Source organism: Mandrillus leucophaeus, unplaced genomic scaffold, assembly GCF_000951045.1.
Source record: "Mandrillus leucophaeus isolate KB7577 unplaced genomic scaffold, Mleu.le_1.0 Scaffold811, whole genome shotgun sequence".
In the NCBI taxonomy this organism is placed as follows: Eukaryota; Metazoa; Chordata; class Mammalia; order Primates; family Cercopithecidae; genus Mandrillus; species Mandrillus leucophaeus.
Window position 1 is genome coordinate 24,382 of NW_012108820.1, and position 14,862 is coordinate 39,243.

A 14,862-nucleotide genomic window follows, 5' to 3' on the forward strand; every position below is an offset into this window, starting at 1 on the left:
ATTTTATAGCTAGAAAAAAATGAAGAAATTTCACAAAATGTCTCAAGTCAGAGGTAGTCAGAGATAATCTAACAAAAAGCCTAGACAACAAACAGTTTTCTCATATATTTAGATAGAATCTCAGTTTCCTGAACCTGGCATATGATATATACATATAATACTGAGCACTGCTTAAAAGCAACTGTTCTGTTTACACATATTAAAAATAAGACATTTTCTATCACATGTGGCAGAATTATACATTCCTTACCCTCTATAAAGGACAGAACCTATCTTCCACAGTGCATTTATAATATACAGCTTTCAGTAAAAAATAAAGACCCATTTATGAGTTAATAAGGTAACAGTAAAAAATCCAGTGGTGATTCAAACATAATCAAATTAGCAAGATTTGTATCATTTTAAAGTGTTAGACAGTTTATATAAAACAGTGATAGTGATGAAAGAGCCAGTAAATGCAGAATAAAAACCAAACTTTAGTTACTTCTTAGTTTTGAAAACAAACATAAAAGTATTCTATAAACACAAATCAGTGAGGAATAAAAATTATTCAAGGAAACCAATCCTCTAGTCTCAAAAAACTAATAGGTTCTTTAATTATTTTCTTCCAGTACTTTAGAGTTTAAACACATAGCTCACACTAAATTTTTGTGCATAATATTTGGTGATTCCTTAAGAGGAATTCTGATCCAATTGCTACTTTGGTTTGACAAGCTTCTGGGGATTTAAGCTTTGAAAACTATGTGTATGTCAAAGTTCCATAAACTCCAAGTTCAGAAACTGTCCAAATGCTTTTCTAGCTATAGAATTTTGATACACAGATCAACCAGGAATCACTAAGATTTGAAACATTAGTTTTAAAAAAATATTTTGTTTTGTTAGGGAGCCCTCAACTTTGCATGAGGTTGAGATTTTAAAAACCATGAAAACGACCAATTGATGCTATAGGCATAGCCAGAGCAAAGTTCTTATTTCTGCAATGCCTTTTTCCATTCTCTCTGAGAGGGCCATCCTGCAATGCCATTAATGTGGCCACCTCCTATAGGAGTTCATTTCTAACATTAGCATCTGTTCATAGCTACTGTATGATATTTATAAACTTCACCTTCTCATGACATTACTCCTTTAATTAATTTCTCTCTTTCCTGTATCTCTTTGTCTACTGGCTCTTTCCCCTCGGTATATAAATACACTTTAATCTGTCACGTTACAAAAAGCCCTTAAGGAAAGAACAGTCTCTGCAATAAATGTTGCTGGAAAAACTGGATAACTATATACAGAAGAATGACACTAGATGTCGATCTCTCACCATATACAAAAATCAAAATGGATTAAACGCCATATACGAAAATCAAATCAAAATAGGTTAAAAACCTGAAACTATGAAACTACTAGAAGAAAACACTGGGGAAATGCTACAGGACATCAGTCCAGGCAGATTTTTTGTGTAAGACCTCAAAAGCACAGACAACCAAAGCAAAAACAGATAAACAGATTATATAAAACTAAAAAGCTTCTGCACAGCAAAGGAAACAACAAAGAGACACTCCCACAATGGGAGAAAATATTTGCAAAATATCCATCTGACAAGGGATTAGTAACCAGAACACATAAGCAGCTCAAGCAACTCAACAGCAAAAAGACAAATAATCCAATTTTAAAATGGGCAAAAGGTCTGAATAGACATTTCTCAAAAGACATACAAACGTCCAATAGATATAAAATGCTCAACATCACTAATCATTAGAGAAATTCAAGTCAAGACCAAAATGAGATCATCTCACTCCAATTAAAATGGCTTTCATCAAAAAGATAGCTAATAATAGATGATGGTGAGGATATGGAAAAAGGGGAATGCTCCTATACTGCTGGTGGAAGCCACCGTGGAAAACTGTGTGGAAGTTCCTCAAAAAACTAAAAGTAGATCTACCATATGATCCAGCAATTCTACTACTGGGTATATATCCCAAAAAAGAAAAAAAAAAAAAAAGGGAATCAATATATCAAAGAGTTATTTGCACTCCTGTCTTTATCACAGCCCTGTTCACAACAGCCAAAACATGAAATCAACCTAAGTGCCCAACAATGGATGAATGGAGAAAGAAAATGTGGTATATATATAATGGAATACTATACAGCCATAAAAAAGAATAAAATCTTGTCATTTATAGCAACATGGATGGAGGTGGAAGTCACTACGTTAAGTGAAATACACCAAGCACAAAAAGACACATATCACATGTTTTCATTCATTTGTGGGAGCTAAAAAAAGGATCTCATAAAGACACAATAGACTGATGGTTACCAGAGGCTGGGAAGGGTAGGGGTCAAGGGAGAATTAAGAGAGGCTGATTAATGAGTACAACTTGATAGATCAGTAGTGTGACCATAGTTTACAATAGTCTATTGTATATTTCAAAATAACTAGAAGAGAATAATTTAATAATTTGAATGTTCTTAGCATGAAGACAAATGTTAAAGGTAGTGGATATCCCATTTACACTGATTGGATCTTTACAAATTATGCAAATATATTATCACATGAACCCCAAAAGTATGTACATTTATTATGTATCAATTCAAAAACACAAATGTTTTAAAAAGATAGATAAAATTGACACCAAAAAAAAAAAATCCTTCACTTGACTCTACAAATCCTCTAGCTACTATCAACCTCTCCTTCCTCTCACAGCCGACCTTCAATGGTTTATGCTATTTCTTCTTCATAAGCTACAACATGACTTTAGTCTTCACCAATTCACTAAAAATACTTCATTTACTAACCTAATGACTTCTTCAGTCGGGCCTCCCTGACTTCTCTTTGACGCTGCTTTGATTAATACATGGTATTAATCCCTCTCTTCTTGAAACCCTGACACTGCCCTTTTCCTGACACTTCTGCTCTCTGGCTATGTTCACCGCCTCAGATCTCCTCTTTCCTCTGCCCTTTACATTCCCAAAGCAATTCTAAACCTTTCCCTTTAAAAACTCCTGAACAAACTCATCCATACCCATATCATCAACCAACCTTTCTATCTCACAATTTTACTGAATTTTATCTGAAGCTCCCGGCCTCTATTTCGAATTAGCTGCTGAGTATTTACTGAAACACATTTTGTTTCTATTTAAACCTGCTCCTTTCTCTATTTCCAATATCAGTTCCCTGCACCCTGTATAATAAAGAATTTAGCTGGCCTTTGTCCCCGGTCCCTGGAAAATAGCCTCTAAAACCGTGGAAATACCCTACCGACAGGATTATTTTTGTTATCACAATAGGCCCTGAAATTTTATGCTAATCAGGTGACTCATGGTGGGCCCCTATATAGTTAACACCAACAAGACAACTCAGGATGGGGGGTGACCATGCCAGGAAAACCAACCATGTGATTACAGAGCTGGGGCTTTGAGCCATGTGATATCAACTCACCTCTGGGGAGAGGAAGAGAACAAGAGATTAAGAACCATGGGCAATGATTCAATTGATCACGTGAGCGTCCCTAATTGGCAATACTCTATGTATTTCTCTTAGTCCATTTGTGTTGCTACAAAGAAATACCTGAGGCTGGGTAATTTTAAAGAAAAAAAGGTTTATTTGGCTCACAGTTCTGCGGGCTGTAAAGGAAGCATGGTGCCTGCACCCGTTCAGCTTCTAGTGATGGCCTCATGCTGCTTCCACTTATAGAGAAAGGTGAAAGGGAGCCAGCAGCATGCAGAACTCACATGGCAAGAGCAGAAGCAAGAGAGAGGGGCAACAGCCACTTCCCATGAGAATGAACAGAGTGAGGACATACTCATTATCATGAGGTCAGCACCAAGCCATTCATGAGGGATCTGCCCCCATGGCCCAAACTCCTCCCATTAGGCACCACCTCCCAACACTACCACATCAAGAATCAAATTTCAACATGAGATTTGGTGGGACAAATAACCAAACCATATCCAAACTATAGCAGTACTATCACACGTCCATGTGATGCCATAATCTCCATATTGTCACACTTCCAGGAGAGTAAAGCATCCTGACTCCAGGAAGAGAGGGCGAAAGAAGCGTCGCCTTGCGCATCCTTCTAGACCTCGCCCTGTAAGTTTCTCCTTTTGGCTGGTTCCAATTTATATCCTTTGGCTATAATAACAATATCATTGTAAGTGCAGCTGCTCCCTGAACGACTCAGGGGTTGGGGCACCAATCTCCTACACAGTCAAAAATCTGCATATAATTTTTGATTCCCAAAAAAACATAACAATGAATAGCCTATTGTTGACTTGAAGTCTTGCTGATAACAAAAACTGTAAACACGTATTTTGTATATGTATTGTATATTGTATTCTTACAATAAACATAGAAAAAAGAAAACGTTATTAAAAAAATTATGAGAAAAATATATTTACTATTCATTAAATGGAAGTGTGTCACCTTAAAGGTCTTCAGCTTGGATAGGCTAAGGAGGAGGAGGAAAAGGAGGGGTTGGCCTTGTTGTCTCTGGGGCGGCAGAGGCAGAAGAAAAGCCATGTGTAAGGGGATCCGCGATATTCATGCCTATGTTGTCCTGGGCTCAACTGTAAGGCCTCCCTAAGTTCTGTGAGTTGTTCTAGAGAATTATCAAACCTGAGAGGGTAGTGGGAACCCCTGAATTTGTAGTCAGCTGGTTTTAAGAGTGACCCAGGGATCCCCAGGTTTGCAGCTAGTGTCTAAAGTGAGGGCAGTCTTGCGGAAAACTGGGCTCTCAACCTGTGAAGTTTGGCCCAACTCTAGGTAGGTCATGTCAGAAGTCATTCAATTCAAGCCTGGAATCTGGGAGTCATACAACTTGTCTCTCCCACATCCCTGTAAACAGTCAGTCACTTATACCTTCTAAACATCTCTCACAAATCCATTGATTCTTCACTAACCAAAAAGCCCATGCCTTTCTACAGGTATCTGTCCTCATTGTTTGGCTAGATTATTTCACCAGCCTCCTGATGAGATTACTTTTTCATGTCCATCTATGTCCATCCCCAACCTATCCTCCATACTGCTACAGAAAACATATCTTCCTACACTTGCAAATACCCTTCTACTAAAAACTCTTCAGTGGCTCACTGACATCTTTGGCATGGCATGCAGGGCTCTTTGTGAGAAGTAGGTCACACCAACCACTCCAGCAGTGTCTTTTGTTACTATGTCCCATATAAACACTCTATCCTCCCAGCCACACTGAACTACAGAAGATTCCTCACATATACTATGTTCTCTTACACTTTTCATGTGTTTGTACATGATATTCACTCTGCCTTAGAGCCTTTCTTCATCACATCTACCTGTTTAACTTCTATTCATCTTTCAAGTCTCAGCTCAGAGTCACCTGCTCTGGGAGGCCATCCCTGATATTATTCTCCACAGCAGACTAAGTCCCTCTTCCTCTCTCCTGCCATAGCAGTGAGTTCATTACTCTTTCAGACACTAGTCACACTGTCCTCAACAAATACTGCACTTAACACATGGCCTCCATTAAACACATGCTTATTCACCCAAAGACCATGAGCTTCTTGGGGGCTATTATTCTTCACTCATTTTGGTATCCTCCGCACTTAGCCTATCACGTGACACAAGGTAAATACTCAATAAATATGTATTTACCCAGTGTAAATGTATCCAATGCTTACTAAGTACTAGGCCCTGAGGAAAAAAAATTGAATCTATCAGGAATCACACATAAATCCTCAAGAGACTTTTAATCTATTAGAAAATATAGATAGATATATTATGACACAGTCTGAGAAGTGCTAAGATAGGCTGGATGATAAATGGATAGATGGCTAGAGTCTCAATGTAAGAGTGATTCAAGCATATGTTTATACTTCAGCCACTGAAAATACAGTAGTCTATTTCTTGGGCATCTCCTTATTTTCTAAGTAAAATTTTAAATGTTGCCTTTATAAAAATCATATAATCTGATCTTAAAACTTATAAAGAAGGACCTCGCTATTATTCTGTTACAGAAAAGTTCATCCCAGAGATACGTATTTTTGAAAAGGCACTTAATATCTCTGTCTTTAACTTCTCTCACAAGCTTCAGCCCTGTATTTCTTTTTTTTGAGACGGAGTCTCGCTCTGTCCCCCAGGCTGGAGTGCAGTGGGCGATCTCGGCTCACTGCAAGCTCCACCTCCTGGGTTCACACCATCTCCTGCCTCAGCCTCCCGAGTAGCTGGGACTACAGGCGCCCGCCACCACATCTGGCTAATTTTTTATTTTTAGTAGAGACCGGGTTTCACCGTGTTAGCCAGGATGGTCTCGATCTCCTGACCTCGTGATCCGCCCGCCTCAGCCTCCCAAAGTGCTGGAATTACAGGCGTGAGCCAACGCGCCCGGCCAGCCCTGTATTTCTAACTTGGTGCATATTTCCACGTTAATATACCAAAATTTAAAACTCAAAAATAATTCCATATCTTTTTCCCCAGAAGCACCCCCTGCTCCTACTGAACTTTCAACATCAAGAACAATAAACCAGTGTCTTTCTCCTTCCTGAGCTCCACATTTATGTTATCATCACTATTCTGCCACAGGCAAAACCCAATTATCTTTACCCCTGCCTTCTTCTTGACATATATATTACATCCAAAAGGTTACCAACTTCCTTCAGTAAATATCACTAGCATCTGTCCTTCCATTCCTAATTCATAATCACCATCCTAATTCAGGCTCTTTGAATTTTAAGCCTAAACTACTGCCAATCACTTCTGAACATGCTCTTTGCCTCACATCTTTCTGTGTTCATTGCAACCAGACTGTTTTTTCCAACTCACCAGTTTAATTATGCTACCAACCTGCTCAAAGACGTCTCCCAAACATCTATAGAAAAAGAATAGAACTGGGAAATACAGTCTGGCCTCAACCTACCTTCCCATTGGAATCTTCCACTAATTTATGTTTTCAACATTTACATAATTCTAAGGCCTCATTAACTCATTTTAACCTCACTATATCCTATGAGATAACTATTATTATTCCCATTTTATAGCTAAGGAAAGTGAGGCATGGAGAAGTTCCATAACTTGCTCAAGATCACAGAGTAAGTGGAAATGGTTAGAATTCGTATGCACCCAGTCTGGATCCAGGATCTGTGCCCCTTACCAATATTCTATGCTGCCTTCCTTACGAAACGTCAACGCATCTATTCCCAAACACACTTACACTTTCTCACTATATTCCACTGCTCACATCATTCATCCCCCTCAAGTTCCTACATCTCTAAAATGTCTCCTCCAACACAGTGAAATCCTCACAACCCTACAAATTGCAGCTTGAATCCCACGTCCTCAAGCATAAAGCCTTCTCTAATCATGTCATGTTTGTGCTTTGCTGAGCTTTCCAAGCACATGTGGACTGTACCACCCATTAGGCTCTGCTAGTGCCTAACACTGAAAGCTATCTGTAACTGCCCAACTCTCTATTTAGGATGTCTCACAGCTCAGGGACTATGTCTTGAGAAACAAGGAACCTTACATATAACAGGGCTAAGTAAATGCCTGAAGGATAAAGGAATGGTATCACACAACGCAGAAGTGTGCTATGGAGGGAAAGGCACATATAAACATAAGAAGCTGAGACACATTGAATTTTAAATTTTCTAAAGGTCTATTATGGTTGTCACAACCTATTTGGACTTCAATTTTCTAGTCTGTCAAATAATGGGGATTTAAGATGATCTCAAAGACTCATTCCAGTTCTGAAATTCTGGAATTTACGTTTTGAGACAAATTTTATAAACCTGAAAAATTTCTGAGGTGTCCTTATTTTCAAGTATTCTTTAAAATACATTTATCAGGCTTGAAACAGTGGCTCATGCTTGTAATCTCAGGCCTTTGGGAGGTCAAGGTGGGCGGATCACTTGAGGCCAGGAGTTCAAGACCAGCCTGGCCAACATGGCAAAATCCAGCCTCTACCAAAAATACAAAATTCAGCTGGGCGTGGTGGCACACACCTGTAATTGCAGCCACTCCGGAGGCTGAGGCACAAGAATCACTTGAACTCAGGAGGCAGAGGTTGCAGTGAGCCAAGATCATGCCACTGCACACCAGCCTGGGCAACAGAGTAAGACTCAGTCTCAAAAAGTAAATAAAATAAATTTATTGTCCCATTTTAGTAAATAATCCATTCTCACAAATCCCTAAAAAATTCAAACATGATTTTTTAAAAAATAATAATAGTTCTAGTCAAGAATTTTATTCTACTGTTGCAGAAAAAAAATTATTTGGTCAGGAAAAAGATTCTTTAGAAATATATCTTATTTTCTTAAGCTACTTTGCCAATAAATACTACAAAAGCACAGCAAGGACAAAATAAATTCATAAAGTCAGATATTCTGTAATGACATAAGAAGTGGGTTTTTTTGTTTGTTTGTTTGTTTTTTTGAGATGGAGCCTGGCTCTGTTGCCAGGCTGCAGTGCAGTTGCACGATCTTGGCTCACTGCAACCTCCGATTCACGGCTTCAAACAATTCTCCTTCCTCAGCCTCCCGAGTAGCTGGGATTACAGGCACGCACCACCATGCCCAGATAATTTTTGTATTTTCAGTACAGATGAGATTTCACCATGTTGGGCAGGATGGTCTCGATCTCCTGACCTCGTGATCCACCCTCCTCAGCCTCCCAAAGTGCTGGGATTACAGGGGTTAGCCATGGTACCCGGTCAAGAAGTCGTTTTTAAAAACACAGCTAAAGACCTCTCTTTAGAAAAAACATTTGTGAAAACTCAAAATATAGCAAATGTAGTCTATAAAACAGTCAACAATGAGCTTCAAGTCAGTGACAAGTAAAACAAAATAACCATCAATGAGAAATATTCCAACTTTTGAAAAATACTGTTTGATCATACCTTTCTTCTATAAGACTATGCATTATTTCTGCTTAATCTGCTTAACTTTTTATTTACAGAACCATATATCTAGAAAATTCTTAAAACTAATCTCTAGCTCAGCATCCCTGAGGGAAGTGACCTAAAGACTATATAGTTTCAACACTCCAAGCCCATCTCTCCTACTACGCAGATGTAACACATCACAATACAAATTCAAATCCAGGTGTTTTGGGTGTATATAAACTTCTCCCAACCTTTTCAAAATGGGTTAAATACATCAAAAACTACAGCAATGCTGCCTTTCATTCTGATGCAAGCAGCATTCTTATACCAAAACCAATTTAATAAATTCTCACCTTCCATGGCCTTCTAATCCCTTTGAAAAAGTCAGGCATCCACATTGGAAGAACAACAGCTTCCCTTAGCAACTTCTTAGCTTCTTCCAGATCTGCTATGTCATCCCTTTGAAAGAACAGCAAAGTTTCATAATGTTTATTCAGGGATCTTTGATTTATGGCCAAACCTAATTCTTCTAATTTTTTTTACTTATGAAATTGTTCTCATATTAAGAACATTATTCTAATTCTTATTGCATAAAAACATCAGTGAAAACATTAGTTATTAATGAGGACATGTCACTGAATTAACAACTTTTGTCAGTTATATATCAACTTCAAATTAACATGTAAAATGTCCTGGTTACATTCGACAGAACTCTCCCGTCAATTCTATACTTTCACATTACAGAGGTGGTCATAATCAGATTAATGAATAACAAGAGAAAACTCACACCAAGCCAACCTATAACTTGTGTTCTCCTCTACTTTAATTCAATAATTTCAAAGACTCTAACCAATGAATGCTAGGATTCCTGGATACAATGTCTCTTTCAAGGGCTTCCACCAGATCCTTATCATAACCAGCACCATCAAATTTTGGCATTTCACCGTCACTTGCACCATCTTGCATATTCTTCCTTCCCTGGGGAGAGGTATAAAAAAAAGTACTAGTCAGTAACTGGATAATTTAGTTAACATCATTACGCTTTGAAAACATTATAATGCCATCACTTTCTAAATTTTATTATTTTAAGGTAGTATTTTCTGATTACTCAAATGCCATTCTCCTCTATTTAATTCATCAGAAATACATGAACTGGTCAACTTTATTAAAAACTTCAAATCTACATTCTTGCAGGGACAGTTGCAGGTAAGACTAAACATCCTTGCTAGATCCCAAAAGACTGGGAAAGCCTACCTTTGAACTAGTAGATGCAGAAGATTTCCACCACTACTAGAAAACATTTTGAATATTAATGTAGAAGGATCTTTTTAAATGGTATTAAGACCATTAAAGCAATATGCTTTCCCCAAATTCTTTATTTAATAATGTAGTTGTTTTAAAAGGAACTATATGCTATGCTTTCTATGGGGTTCTGCCAAGATTTACACAGCTTTGAAAAGCTTCAAATGAAATTTACTTATTTGCCAGAGACAGTCCAACTATGGAAATACTTCAGCAAGCATAGCCAAGTGCCTCCCCAGAGCTTTAGCCCCAGTTACTGCCTACAGTAAAAATGAAACAAGAAAATGGCCAAAATGAGTCAATCTCCTAAACTTCAACCTCAAAAGAGACAAAAGAACAAGACAAACTTCTCTAATCTCACTTCTGAAACAGTCAAAAAAGGCTCAATCATAAGTGCTGGGAGGAAACTAAATGGCTCCTTTGGATAGATGCTCTGGTTCCTTTAAGCCACTAGGTAAGTGACCAAACGGTATTCTGGTACTTCACCCAAAAAAAACACAAATTATTTCTGGGCAGTATGGCAGTAGTATTACATTTATTAGCAAATTTTCAGGAAGATTCTTGCATTCCAGATGACAGATATCAATATTGACACTATTAAAAGGAGTAAATTTTTGGCACCTACACAACAAATACATCAACATACTTAAGCTTAGGCTAGAGTCACATTTTATAGTACGGACAGGCCAAGGCTACCAAGTCATATGCAAACAACAAATCACTAGGAACATTCTGTAATTTTAAAACTATTCTAGAAATGTATCAACAAAGAATACAACAGAGACTGACATATCTGGAGCTTGAGCCTTCATATGGCATTGTAATGTATATTTACATAGTTAAAATTTCATTTTAATATGAATGTCCAAGTGGCCGGAAAGAACTTAATAAACACTACATCAGGAGAAAGAAAAAGCTGCCTGCCTATCTGAAAGTAATAGCAGTATCACAGGATTTTTTGCGCATCTTTTACGTGCAACACACGTTATTGCGCATCAGGTTTTAGAGCAGTGAATGAAAATACATTCTCTGCCCCCATCAAGCATCTAGTCCAGAGGGGGAAACAAACAACAAGTAAATAAAGCAAAAACACACATAAACTGTGAAGTGCTGTGAAAAAACCTGAGCAGCCAGGATAGATAAAAGGTATTGCACAGAAGAAAGAGGTTGAAGATATGGGCAGAGGTGAGTTTGGATTTCTTCTGGCTCCTGTAGAGGATGGGGTAGAGGAGGAGAATCTAAGAAGTAAAAGCCTCTCACTACGCAGAAGGAGAAGTGTGTGTATAGGCCAGTTAAATGACCTGCCCGAGAACCCAAGGTTTCTCAGTGGTACACATGAGACTTGAATACAGATCGAGTACCACAAACAAGATTCCGGAAATGTTTTCAAATCAAAATGGTGAGGTTATAAAAAACAGACTTAGGAAAACTAAGATAAATTTGGTCATACCAGGAAATCAGTAAAATGAGTGACGGTTATTCTTCATAGCAAATACTTAAATTAGAATATAGACGTCAAATATAAACAGCTAGATTAAACGCAACACCTAAAGGAAACTATGAAAGGCAATAAAGCTAACCTCCCCCAAGATATTAAGTGTACATAAATAATACTAAGTACAATGTCACTGAAATGATCTTACAATTCTTTCCTTAGATTTTCATATGAGTTGACTAACGTCAACATTAGCAAGAATTTGATTTTTAGCATGAAGGTTGATATACTTTTTTTCTCATGAAAGCAAAATATTTCACTTCTTTTTACTAATATCAAAATTTCCCATATCGAGAAAGCTTTGTTACTCATCTTTTATTAGTGTTGGATAATCTTCTATTTGAGGAAAACTAGGCTCAAAGTGACAATTAATGATATAGTCTGTCCTAAAATGCAAATTTTTTTACATTTTACTATGCAACCTCTCACACTGGCAGATTAAGTGAAACATGATCAGTTACTAGCTCTGGGTCTTGCATTTTAAGAGAAATGCTGATAAATTACACTCAGGGAAGGATAATCAAGATGATAAAGGTTTCAAAACCCAGGAAGACGAAGGACACTAGAGACATTTAAGCTGAAGAATTAAATCCTAATGGGGCAATACAACCAACAGGCCTACTAAGTATTATGCCCCCCCAAAAAAAAAACAAAAAAAAACCCAAGCAAGGGCCAGTAACAAAAGATATAGATTTCAGATCAGCAAAAGAAAGAATTTTCTAACAATGGATTCTGTCCAACAGACGAATCAACTCATTAGGTAGTAAGCTACTACGCATTGGAAATTACTGGCCAATCAGTAATAAAAATCACTGGGTCATAGTCACAGGGATGTCTAAGCTGAATTATAGCTGATCTTTTTCCTGTAAAGCCACTGCCTCTCACTTGCCTAATTTATTCATCTGTTGCCCGATTTCAACGGCTCAAAGAAAGTACAAACTTTCTTGGAAATCTCATTATTTTTCTGTCTTTCTTTTTTTTTTATTATTATACTTTAAGTTCTAGGATACATGTGCAGAACATGCAGGTTTGTTACATAGGTATACACGTGCCATGGTGGTTTGCTGCACCCATCAACCCATCATCTATATTAGGTATTTCTCCTCATACTATCCTTCCCCTCATCCCCCAGCCCCCAACAGGTCCCAGTGTGTGATGTTCCCCTCCCTGTGTCCACGTGTTCTCATTGTTCAACTCCCACTTATGAGTGAGAATATGCGGTCTTTGGTTTTCTGTTCCTGTGTTAGTTTGCTGAGAACGATGGTTTCCAGTTTCATCCATGTCCCTGCAAAGGACACGAACTCATCCTTTTTTATGGCTGCACAGTATTCCGTGGTATATGTGACACATTTTCTTTATCCAGTCTACCACTGATGGGCATTTGGGTTGGTTCCAAGTCTTTGCTATTGTGAACAGTGCTGCAATAAACACATGTGTGCATGAGTCTTTATAGAATGATTTATAATCCCCTGGGTATATACCCAGTGATGGGACTGCTAGGTCAAATGGTATTTCTGGTTCTAGATCCTTGAGGAATCGCCACACTGTCTTCCACAATGGTTGAACTAATTTACACTCCCACCAACAGTGTAAAAGCGTTCCTATTTCTCCATATCCTTTCCAGCAAACCCTTCAAAAAACCAATGAATCAAGGAGCTGGTTTTTTGAAAAGACTAACAAAAGAGATTGTTAGCCAGATTAATAAAGAAAAGACAGAAGAATCAAATAGACATAATAAAAAATGATAAAAGGGATATCACCACTGATTCCACAGAAATACAAACTACCATCAGAGAATACTATAAACACCTCTTTGCAAATAAACTAGAAAATCTAGAAGAAATGGATAAATTCCTGGACATATACACCCTCCCAAGACTAAACCAAGAAGAAGTCAAATCCCTGAATGGACCAATAATAAGTTCTGAAATCGAGGCAGTAATTAATAGCCTACCAATCAAAACAAAAAAAGCCAAGGACCAGATGGATTCACAGCCAAATTCTATCAGAGGTACAAAGAGGGGCTGGTATAATTCCTTCTGAAATCATTCCAAACAATTTTTAAAAAGGGACTCCTCCCTAGCTCATTTTATGAAGCCAGCATCATCCTGATACCAAAATCTGGCAGAGACACAACAAAAAGAGAAAATTTCAGGCCAATATCCCTGATGAACATCAACGCAAAAATTCTCAATAAAGTACTGGCAAACCGAATCCAGCAGTACATCAAAAAGCTTATCCATGACGATCAAGGTGGCTTCATCCCTGGGATGCAACGCTAGTTCAACATACTCAAATCAATAAATGTAATCCATCACATAAACAGAATCAATGACAAAAACCACATGATGATCTCAATACATGCAGAAGGCCTTCGATAAAATTCAACACCCCTTCATGCTAAAAACTCCCAATAAATCAGGTATCGATGGAACATATCTCAAAACAATAAGAGCTATTCATGACAAACCCACAGCCAATATCACACTGAATGGGCAAAAGCTGGAAGCATTCCCTTTGAATACTGGCACAAGACAACACAGTTTTGGAAGTATTAGAAGTTCTGGCCAGGGCAATCAGGAAAGAGAAAGAAATAAACGGGATTCAAATAGGAAGAGAGGAAGTCAAATTGTCTCTGTTGGCAAATGACACGATTGTATACTTAGAAAACCCTATTGTCTCAGCCCAAAATCTCCTTAAGCTGATAAGCAACTTCAGCAAAGTCTCAGGATACAAAATCAATGTGCAAAAATCACAAGCATTCCTATACACCAATAATAAGAGAGCCAAATCATGAGTGAACTCCCATTCACAACTGCTACAAAGAGAATAAAATACCTAGGAATACAACTTACAAGGGACGTGAAGGACCTCTTCAAGGAGAACTACAAACCACTGCTCAAGGATGTAACAGAGGACACAAACTAATGGAAAAAACATTCCATGCTCATGGATAGAAGAATCAATATCATGAAAATGGCAATACTGCCCAACGTAATTTATAGATTCAATGCTATCCTCATCAAGCTACCATTGACTTTCTTCACAGAATTAGAAAAAAAAAAAAAAAACACTTTAAATTTCATATGGAACCAAAAAGAGCCCATATAGCCAAGACGATCCTAAGCAAAAAGAACAAATCTGGAGGCATCACACTACCTGGCTTCAAACTATACTACAAGGCTACAGTAACCAAAACAGCATGGTACTGGTACCAAAACAGAT

At 37.9% G+C, this 14,862-nt stretch overlaps 1 protein-coding gene across 1 annotated transcript in view; it reads right to left on the reverse strand.

Annotated features, from left to right (window-relative positions):
- KATNAL1 (katanin p60 subunit A-like 1) overlaps window positions 1-14,862 on the reverse strand; it is a gene marked incomplete at its 3' end in the record, with an annotated part of 102,652 nt that overhangs the window by 24,020 nt on the left and 63,770 nt on the right. The window contains exons 5-6 of the mRNA XM_011967845.1: window positions 9,691-9,854; window positions 9,194-9,299 (exon numbers count right to left, since the gene is read on the reverse strand). Coding sequence (XP_011823235.1) covers window positions 9,194-9,299; window positions 9,691-9,854 — 270 coding nt within the window. The remainder of the gene's footprint in view (window positions 1-9,193; window positions 9,300-9,690; window positions 9,855-14,862) is intronic.